Source organism: Crocuta crocuta, unplaced genomic scaffold, assembly GCF_008692635.1.
Source record: "Crocuta crocuta isolate KB4526 unplaced genomic scaffold, BGI_CrCroc_1.0 scaffold181, whole genome shotgun sequence".
Classification (NCBI taxonomy): domain Eukaryota; kingdom Metazoa; phylum Chordata; class Mammalia; order Carnivora; family Hyaenidae; genus Crocuta; species Crocuta crocuta.
The window spans coordinates 1,982,244-1,993,123 of record NW_027527952.1 but is presented as its reverse complement, the minus strand read 5'-3'; the positions used below and the strand labels follow the sequence as shown (position 1 = coordinate 1,993,123).

The window sequence follows — 10,880 nt, the reverse complement described above, 5'->3', positions numbered from 1 at the left end:
GGTATGTGTCATCACTGATTCTGTGCTTGTGTCCCCAACTGATTAGACTCCTCCTTCTCTGTGTTATAAGACATGTTGGTTTCGATCTCCACGCCAAGTTTCTAGGACCCGCGCGTGAAGAGGCTATGCTACTACAGCATCTAAGGAGCAGAGCGGCACCGTTTTCTCCCCTAACGGACTCTTCATATCCCGAGATGAGCATCAGGTCTCCCTCGGCTGTGCTCACCAGCGTGTGTCGGGAGGCAAAACTTGCCAGGCAAACTGATGACAGCTGAGCCGCCCACCCCGCCCCCAGCGCCAATATGAGGTTACCAACAGGNAAAAAAAAGGGGGGGGGGGGGGAGAAATGAAAAACCAAGAGTTTAAAGGCACAAAGTCGCATAGCTGCTCTAGTTGGAGTTTGTAAACAGAGAATAGGTTCAATTTAGGTAATCCCAATCTATGAGAGTAAAAAGGCATCGGCAGCAGGCTTTTACCCAGCCAGCTTCTTTGAGACCCTTCATGGGTTTTGAGGTCTACAAAGTATGCACTAAAATACCCATACTTCAAAAAGCAATAAGGCAAATAGTATAATCATTATTCCAAAAGTTACAATGGTAGTGTAGGCATACATAGTATAATTTAGTTACAATGTGTGGTACTGTTTCTATTATATAACCATATTAACTGTTTCTTTCCTACATAATTATATATTCAGCAGAGCTTCAGTTGAACACAAAACCATCCTTGTACCACCACTGATAGTTGGCAATAGCTCTTTGATAGCAGTTTTTATTCTGCTGTAGAAATATCCATGAACTGAAAAAAGTCCACAACCCAGTGTCCAGTCATTAAACACTATCATATTTGTGAAGAGCTTCTTCCAACTTCTGTGTCACTTTTTGGAAAAATATTATTTGCTGCTGTAAGAAATGCTGCATCTGTGATTTAAAGTCTCTTACTCGAATTTGATGGAAGTGGTGAATTTCAGCCAAAGTGGCGAAAGAAATAGTGTTACAGCGATCTTGAATGCCATCCGCCTTTTGGACCTCCATCTTCCCTTCTTCCACGTGTCGCCTACTCTCCTTTACTTTGGTAAGAGCTCCTGTAGTTTAAAAAAAATCATAATAATAGTTAAATATATAAATACACGTATCCTAACAACACAGCTACAAGTAAACAGACTCTTGCATTATAAATACTTGCCTAAATTATTTCAAGCCTTTTGGATCTTAAAGGGATGACTGTTATTACTTATTAAAAACAAAGGAATCTGATAGGGTTTCTGAAAACACCGCCATTGCTGCAATTTCACTTACCAAAACTAGCACTTGCCATTGACCAAGAACCTATAATAGGTTGCATCTCTTCCAGGGAGAGAACAGATAATAAACTGCAAGTAATGGTCTCTAAAAATACAAACCAAGGAACTGTGATTTTCATTTAAGAGAAAGGGTGTGACACCATTACACGCACATATACTAAGAAAGTTATCTATAAACACAATATCCCACAGAAGATGCAAATCTACTTCCTCAGAAAGTCTCACTGAAGACGTACTGTAAAGACTCTAAAACCACACTCTGAAACTTGTTAGTGCCAACTTGGGTTGTATTTTAGAAATCATTCATGTCATGAAGGGGATGTGGAAGGGCTGACAACGCACAATGGGAGACCACCCTCACTGGGCCGCGGCCAAGCCTGTGTCTTACTGGCGATGAGGGGGTGATTCTCTACCAGGAGACCCACACCTGGAGCGCGTGGCCCTGTGAAGTAAGACTTCACCACCTTTTCTTCAGGGCTGTAAGGACCAATGAGGTTTTTTTTTTTTTTTTTTTTTACAAATAGTTTATTGTCAAATTAGTTTCCACATAACACTCAGTGCTCATCCCCAAAGTGCCCTCCTCCATGCCCATCCCCCCCCCCACATCCATCAGTCCTCAGTTTTTGTCAGCATTCAAGAGTCTCTCATGGTTTGCCTCTCTCCCTTTCCCCCACCATTTCTGCCCTTCTTCTCCCCCTTGTTCCTCCGTCAAGTTCCTCCTAAGCCTCCTATACGTGCAAACATTTGATATCTGTCCTTCTCTGCCTGACTTATTTCGCTCAGCATAACACCCTCAAGGAAGGACCAATGAGTTTTGAGTCTACCCTAATGATGACCTGGGAATAAAGACAGAGGTGCCATTGCCTCTGGTCAAGAAATGTCACCAGAGGGGCACCTGGTGGCTCAGTCAGTTCCGACGTCGGCTCAGGTCATGATCTCACAGTTTGTGAATTCAAGCCCTGCACTGGGCTCTGCTGACAGCTTGGAGTCTGGAGCCTGCTTCGGATTCTGTGTGTCCCTCTCTCTCTCTGCCCCTCCCTGACTTATGCTCTGTCTCTCTCTCTTAAAAATAAACAAACATTTAAAAAAATTAAAAATTAAATGTCACCGCAGTATGTGCAAGGGAGTAGGAAGGGGACGATCACTCTGGCAGGTGCCACATGGGGGTAGACCTCCCACAAAAGCACAGTCACGTGATGACACCAAAAACCAAGGATATTTAGGGGTAGGAAACAAAGGATCTTCATGGATTCTTGGAAATGAATAATGGTAAAGTTCAAATTACTTGCTCATGGCCAGCTCAAGAATTCAGATTTTGGCTCCATCTAGCACTTATTCTACTAAACCATGTTGAAGGACGAGAGAGAAACCTCTAGCACACCTGGCTGGGCACTCTTCACCACGGTAACACCAAGGGGGACAAAAAGAGCCTGTTTAGGAGGAGGGGGGAAACCTGAGTAATTGTTTCTGTAGAGAGAATTCATGGGCATTAACATGGCTTCAAGAAGACCCCCTGACCAATCCCACCGGGAAGCCATCCCTCTGAAAGTGCAGGACTTTTTATACATCTGTAGTTGCCCTGGGCAAGGCTAGCAAAACCGTAAAACCTACCTGCTTGTCATTTATGTGAAAGAGAAAGAAATCATTTTTCATAGCAAATGTATCTTATCTGTGTCCAAGTCTCACAAGTTACATACAAAAACTGAAGTTGAAAACACCAGGAAAGTACTAATGAGACAGAATTAGGAGAAACATTTTTATATGTTTTATTTATTTCTAGGAGAGAGAGAGAGAGACAGCGTGAGCAGGGGAGGGTCAGAGAGAGAGGGAGTCACAGACTGAAACAGGCTCCAGGCTCTGAGCTGGCAGTCAGCACAGAGCCCGACGCGGGGCACGAACCCACAAACCGCGAGATCATGACCTAAGCGAAAGTCGGAAAGTCGGACGCTTAACCGACTAAGCCACATAGGCGCCCCAGGAGAAACATTTTTAAACAAGATGACTGAGAATATGAAATTATGAAATGAATGTTTAAATTGGCAGAGAGCGAGAGAGAGAAAGGGAGGGAGGGAGGAAACAGGAAGTGAAAAGTCTCAGGTGATCTGACTAGTTTATGATGATTCCACCCACAGGCGCCCAAGCCCGCTGGGCACACACCGAGGACACACAGCACCCTACCCCGTGCATCTGTGATGCCTGTGTGCACGCTGCCTGCACTGGTACTATGCTCCAAGGATCACTCGTTCTAGTCATCAGAGCCTGGAGAGTAGAGTCCTGTATACAGGGGCTCTGAAGCCTGGCTCAGCTGGCGAATGTCCAACTCTAAATGACATCACCATGTTCTTAGAAATTGCCCTTTACGAGACGGAATTGCACATCTGCATCTCTAAAAACCAACTTAAAAGGGAACAAGTCTCAAGTTTTTACAATTTATCAGATGGGCATACATTTTCAAAACTCCTGGACACAACAGTAACTATCAAATCTCGCTGAGGCCTAAGGATCTTTTGGCATTTAACACCTTTAACTGTTTTAAGAGTACATCCTAAAAATGCCAAGGGGAATTTGAGACTCGTTTTTCTCCCAAGTATCAAATGGGTAAATAACACAAATGCTCCTACCTTCAAGTCCCAAAAGGCTCAGCTCTGGGACAAGGATTTAATTTGTTTAACAAACGTTTATAAAGGACCTGATGTGTATAGAGCACATTGCTAAAACACAGAGATTCAAACATTTTAGCATCAAGTCCCTGCCCGCCCCCCTTCCTTCTCAAAGAAGCCACCTGGCAAAGCACACGGAGGACAGGCACACACAGGACATGAAGTGAAACAGGACCACAAAGTATGTAATTCTGTGTGGGAGTTAAATATGTCTTTCTCCAAGATAACATGTGAAACTGTCACGAGGGAAAGAGCTTAGAGGACCTACTACATCCCAGGCATTGTGCTGAGGACAAGGCTGGGGGTGGGAAGTGGATAGGGCACAGGTATATAAAAACAACAAATGGCAGCTTCCTAAGAGAGTAAATAATATATGCTAGGCATTACCCTAAAATTTTATAGAACCACTAAAAACCCCAAATAGCCAAAATGATCTTGAAAAAGAAGAACAGAGCTGTACGTATCACAATCCAAGATTTCAAGGCATACTAAAGCTGCAGTAATCAAAAGAATATGGTACTGGCAATAAAAATATTCACATAGGTCAAAAGAACAGAATAGAGTCCAGAAATAAACTCACATTTTTATGGTCAAATAATCTATCACAAAGAAGCCAAGATTTACAATGGGAAAAAGATAACAGTGTTGGGAAAACTAGACACCAAAACAATGAAACTGGACCACTATCTTTTACCATAAAAACAAAAATAAACTCAAAATGGATTAAAGACCTAAATGTGAGACATGAAACCATAAAATTCCTATAAAAAAAATACAGGCAGTAATTTCTTTGACATCTGTCAAAACATGTTTCTAGATACGTCTTCTCTGGCAAGGGAAACAAAAGCAAAATTAAACTATTCTGACTATACCAAAATAAAAAGTTTTCACACAGCAAAGGAAACCATCAACAAAAGAAAAAAAACATCCTACTGAGATAAAATATTTGTGAATGATATATCTGATAAGGGGTTAATATCCAAAATATGTAAAGAACTTCTACAACTCAACACCAAAAAAATTAAATAATCCAATTAAAAGTGGGCAGAGGACCTAAACATTTTCCCAAAGAAAACATGCAGATGTTCAATAGACACATGGAGATGCTCAACATCACTAATCATCAGGGGAAATGCAAATTAAAATCACAATGAAGTATCACTTTATCTGTCAGAATGGCTAAAACCAAAAACACAAGAAATAACAAGTATTGGTAAGGATGTTGAGAAATGGGAACTCTCATACACTGTTGGTAGGAATGCAAATTGGTGTAGCCACTGTTGAAAATAGTATGGAGATTCCTCAAAAAATTAAAAATAGAATTACCACATGATCCAGTAATTCCACTACTGGGTATTTACCCAAAGAAAATGAATACTGTAATTTGAAAAGGCACATGCACCCTTATGTTTATTGCAGTATTATTTACAATGGCCAAGATATGGAAGCAATCCAAGTGTTCTCGATAGAAGAATTGATTGGATTAAAAAGATGTGTCTCACACACACACACACACACACACACACACACACACACACACGGAGGGGGAGGGGAGGAATATTACTCAGCCATAAACAAATAATAAAATCTTGCCATTTGCAACAACATCGATGGAGCAAAAAGTTATAATGCTAAGTGAAATAAGTCACAGACACACAAATACCACATGCTTTCATTCATACATGGAATTTAAGAAACAAAACAAACAGAAAAAAGAGACAAAGAGAACAGACTCTTAAATACAAAGAACAAAATGGTGGTTGGTTACTGCAGGGGAAGTGGGTGGTGAGGATGGGTGAAACAGGTGAAGGGGATGAAGAGTACACTTATCTTGATGAGCACTGAACAATGTATGGAATTGTTGAATCACCACATTGTACACCTGACACTAATGTAACACTGCATATTAATTATACTTGTATAAAAAAATATATGGGGCATCTGGGTGGCTCATTCAGTTGAGCAACTATTAATTTTTGGCTCACCTCATGATCCCAGAGTCATATCAAGCTCTGTGTAGGGCTCTGCTCTGAGCATGAAGCCTGCTTGGGATTCTCTTTCTCTGCCTCTGCCCCTCTCCCCCTAGGCACTTCTCACATACTATCACTAACCCTACTACAATTTTACAACAGACATTACTCTTACTTTTATAAGGAAACTGAAGAAGCTACTCAACCTCTTTGAGCATCAAATTCATCAGGTAACCAAGTAAGATGTGAGGACGGGATGTGAATGGTGACTGACTTCAAAGCAAAGACTATCTAGAAATATTTGAAATGAAGTTGGAGCCTGAATGGGCAAGAAAGCCAGGTGGACCTAGGTGAGCGGGGTGCTGGGGGAGAAAAGCTGGGCAGTTGAGAATCTGCTGTTTCTCCTCCTCCTCTCCACCTGCTCCCCAGCCCCACACCTGTGGCTGAGGTTCCTGCCCCATAAGCCGCCTCCCTTAGGAAGTCCCTGGCTTCTATTTTGATATGCAATTCAGAAGGCCCTGTGAATATGTAGAACTACTATACAGGTTTTGAAAATTTCCTTCTAGAATCTTATTAACCTCATTCAATTCACTAATTGTGCCTGTAAAGCAATTTAATATTTGTAAGATGTCTGATTTTCTGGTCTTGGTAACAACACTTAGGTGCCACAAAACATTGAAAAAGCAGCACATGTTTCATGATTTTGAAACATCTAAACCCAAACATACATGGGGGGGGGGGCAGAGAAAGAAGGTCTCTTTCTCTTGTTCTCACTCTCTATCTGCCTAGATTGTATTGAAAGATTATATAGATTAAGAACTACAACTAAAAATAGTAACGTACAATCCCTTTAGGGATATATAGGCTTTGCTTCTTTGCTCTGATGTAGTTGGACACCCCAGAAAAAATAAACTTTATTTTGCAAACAAGGAAGGATGGAACAAACCATTGAGGAGAGGAGTAAGCACCTAAAGGCCAACTCCACTTGGAATTCTGGTTTAACCAACTTAATGCAATCCATTAACATAATGTATCAGGATTACAGTAGTAGGGTGACAGGAGATATAAGAATTTTTTTTTTTTTTAAAGAGACATAGTTCCTGTTCTAGGGAGCTCAAATTATTTTTTAAGGTGAGTTACATGCCTAAAACGATGAAGGGCCTATACAAAACAGCATATATTACACAGTGCACTTTAAATGTACACAGTCTGGTTTTACACTCACTATATATAGTGAGTGCCATGTATAAGCAAGGAAGATTAGTCTCCACAAAACTACCACAAATTTACAGCAAATTTTATTGAGAAAAAAGTTCTTTTAATGTTTATTTATTTTTAAGAGACAGAGCACAAGCTAGGAAGGGGAAGAGAGAGAGGGGGGAAGACACAGAATCCAAAGCAGCTCCAAGTTCTAAGCTGTCAGCAAAGAGCCCGACACGGGGCTTGAACTAACGAGCTGTGAGATGATGACCTGAGTCCAAGTCAGATGCTTAGCTGACTGACCCAGCTGGGCATTCCTAGAAAAATTTTAAAGCAACCTCTTTTAACTGAAATGTAGCGGATTTACCCCCAGATGCACCTTCAAAAGAAAGAAGATTAACAATAAAACAAGGTGACAGCAATATACTTTTTAAAAACCCACTAAGAGTTTCTGAATATATCCTGAGTCAAAGTGACAGCAGCCTCATTCCTCCTCTGAGCGTACAGCAGCTGGCTGAGTTCAGGATGACAACAACATCCTAAACCAATTAAAAAATAATAATAATAATAAAGTTACCTTTTGTAAAATATTTTGCAAAGTTAAAAAAAATATTATTTCTTTTAAGAAGAAAGTCATTTTGGTTTTAAATATTAATCTCATACCCCTCCAGCTAGTTTTTCCATGGACATCTAACATATAGGATGGGTTCAGTGTGATTTCTTTCTTACAAAAAAGATAAAGTCAAATTATTCAGTAAGCTAATTATAGAAGTTCACTGACCAGTTTACTGACTGGGAGTAAACAGAAAGAAAAGTGACATCTTTTAAATAGCTCAAGTCGCCCATGTGAACAAATCGCAAGGGTGTTTAAACTCTTGGGGACTGACAAACAGAACTGCTTTCTCAAGTCCCCAGAAGCTTCCCTCTACCTACCTCTACCCGCTGTGCTTCCAAACCCTGGATCCTGTCAAGATGAACACAGGAACATATTTTTCCAACAGAAATGATACTACAAATACTGGCTGGATGTAAATGAAACAGTGTTATTAGAACTATATTTTGGGGTTTGTCATAAGTGGCTATGTTCCCACAGTTGATTTGGCGATTCTCAAACCAGGAATTACCTGTGCATGTTTCTACATTTCACATATTTTCATATTTAGAATTTTAAATATCACAAGAAAGGCAGAGATAGCCAAATTCTGAATCAGGTGTAGCCTGTAAGGAGTGAAAGTTTGGAGAAAAAAGAAAATATTGGGACAGAATTAGATCAGTACACACTTGCTAAGTTTAGGATCACTTTAAAAATTGGTTTGTAGCAGCTGAAGCAGTAGCAGCCGAAGTTCGCTGTAACCAGCTGCGAGCTGTAACGAGGCATTACTACATCATGGAAGCATTCTCTCAGCCGTACTGGTTTTCACCAAACCCAAGAAGAGTGTAAATAAGAACCAAAAACGTTGCCCAGAATCTAAAGAACAAAGCGAACACACATTTTTTATCATAGAATATAAAAACAGGCAAAGGTTTTCAAAATCTCTATCTTTTAAGTGGCTGACTTAGGAGGAATCTGCCAGCCCTCTCCCTCATAAACTTCATACTGCCACACTGCTTTCAGAACAGAAAAGGGAACTGAAAGAATACAGCAGAGAAATTACACAATAAAGTCTAAGGTACAAAGTGGTCGCTGCTGGATTAAACAAGAGACCAGGTGATACTCATGGTCAGGACGACAGTTTTAAAGCAAAAGAAAACTTTTAAATAGGAGTGATCGAAGGGAAAACCATTTTAAAATGGGGAACAGAAGTACATTACTGTGAAATTGTTTCCTGGGCTAACAGGCTTGGGTAGTTGCGTCTGGAATACTATATGAACTGAGTAAGATTTTATTATGAAAAGAAAACATAGGCAAGTATTAAATTCTGAGATTAAATAAGAAGGGACTGACCAATACAGAGCAGTGTGAGTGCACTCTTCTTCATAAAATAAGTAGCCAGTAGAATGGTAACATTTCTAGAAGGAAATAAACTTGTGAGAAGGTAACACATGAAAACTGTACGTTCTTCAGATATATTTGAAGTATAGGAAAAAGTATTGTTGAAAGTGAGGCAACATATTTCAACCATTCCCCATTATGATGCTCCCAAACAGGCAGGGGTAATCCAGCAGGCTCCAGGGCACAGGCCGAGTCTAACAAACTCAGTTGTTTCTCTCCCTCAGGGAATGCTGTGGAAGGAGGCAGAAAGGAACAGAGGTGCACCTCCTCCCGAAAAGGCTTACAAGTTAAGAATGAACTTTCAGTTGAGCACTCAATTATTAAATTAGCTGGGTGAATTATCAGAATTTCTCCACAAAATGGAAAGTTCACTGAAGAACCAATAACCCTAAGACTTTATTGCAAAAGGGGGAGCAGGAACCCTGAGGACTTCCTTCTCCTCACTCCACCCCTGACAAGATACCTGCTGGAGAAGTCAGTAGGGCTGATTCTGAGGTGACAGGGGCAGAGTTGGTCCCCAGAGTCTGTGGGGGGTTTTTGCTTTGTTTTTGTCATTGTTGTTTGAAAGCTCAGAGGATCTTAGAAGGGTCTTTGGTACAATTCTCTCAGTCTTACAAGTGGCTAAGTGGCTTGTCCGAAGTACCACAGTTAACTCATGACAAAGAACCCCCAACTCCTACCTGCCAGCCAGGCCTGCCCCTTCCTATTTTTTTTTTAATTTTTTTTATTCATTTCTAGGAGAGAGAGAGAGAGAAAGAGGGAGAGAGAGAGCGTGAGCAGGGGAGGGTCAGAGAGAGAGGGAGTCACAGACTGAAACAGGCTCCAGGCTCTGAGCTGGCAGTCAGCACAGAGCCCGACGCGGCGAGATCATGACCTAAGGGAAAGTCGGACGCTTAACCGACTAAGCCACCCAGGCGCCCCATGCCCTGCAGGGCCTCTGCTCCACTCAGTTGGAGAGGGTCCCTCCCTTTCCACAATGGGAGTGCTAAAAGGAAAAGGAAACCAGTATTTTTTCACTTCGCTTTGGGACCTGTTTTTAACAAAATCTCCTGGACTTTTCTGACATAGTCAGCTGCCTCTGCACAGGCAAAATTCCTGACAGGTTCATGCTTATACTTATTGCCCAGACTCAAAGAGAAGTACTCTGCCCCGTTCCCCATCACCACACAAAGCTCTGCAGAGCCCATGTCCTAAATTCAATCCTACCCCTCTGACTCTGACCATTTCCCTTTGATTCTTACCAATGTGAGCCATCTTGCACAGTTTTAAAGCAAGCTCAGGCTGGAAAGAGAGAAGCATGAAATAACCATGAGCTGGTGCATAATCCATATGTACTCAATTTCCAGGGGATTACATTATGCATGTTTCTGAAGAATACAAAATAACTACAACTAAAGAACTTAATCGTGTGACAGGGCTCATTAATATTATAACTCTAAAGGAGACTCCAACTCAAACAGATTCATTTTATAGATTATGATCCAGGAAGTCAGCACTATTTTCAAAGGCATCATATTATTTCCATAGCATTAAGATTATTTCCATCAGTAAAAACTGTTGAAGAAGCATCTCTGTGTTATTTTGGTGTTTGTAAAAGAGCAGTGAAGGTCTGCTATCATCCAGTCAATGAGCACGAATCAAGGGCCCACTGCAGGCTGAACGAAGCCACCAGCAAATGCAGTCCATCACAGTACACTACGCTGTATAATTTCCTGGCAACTTCTGACCCAGCAAAGTAGGATGGGGGTATTGGC

The 10,880-nt window shown here is 41.1% G+C and overlaps 1 protein-coding gene across 1 annotated transcript in view; it reads right to left on the bottom strand.

Moving 5' to 3' along the window:
• Positions 1–322: 322 nt before the first annotated feature.
• SNX18 (sorting nexin 18) overlaps positions 323–10,880 on the bottom strand; it is a gene marked incomplete at its 5' end in the record, with an annotated part of 27,025 nt that continues 16,467 nt past the window's right edge. Inside the window, one exon of the mRNA XM_077752511.1 lies at positions 323–1,084. Within this exon, the coding sequence (XP_077608637.1) occupies positions 831–1,084 (254 nt within the window). The remainder of the gene's footprint in view (positions 1,085–10,880) is intronic.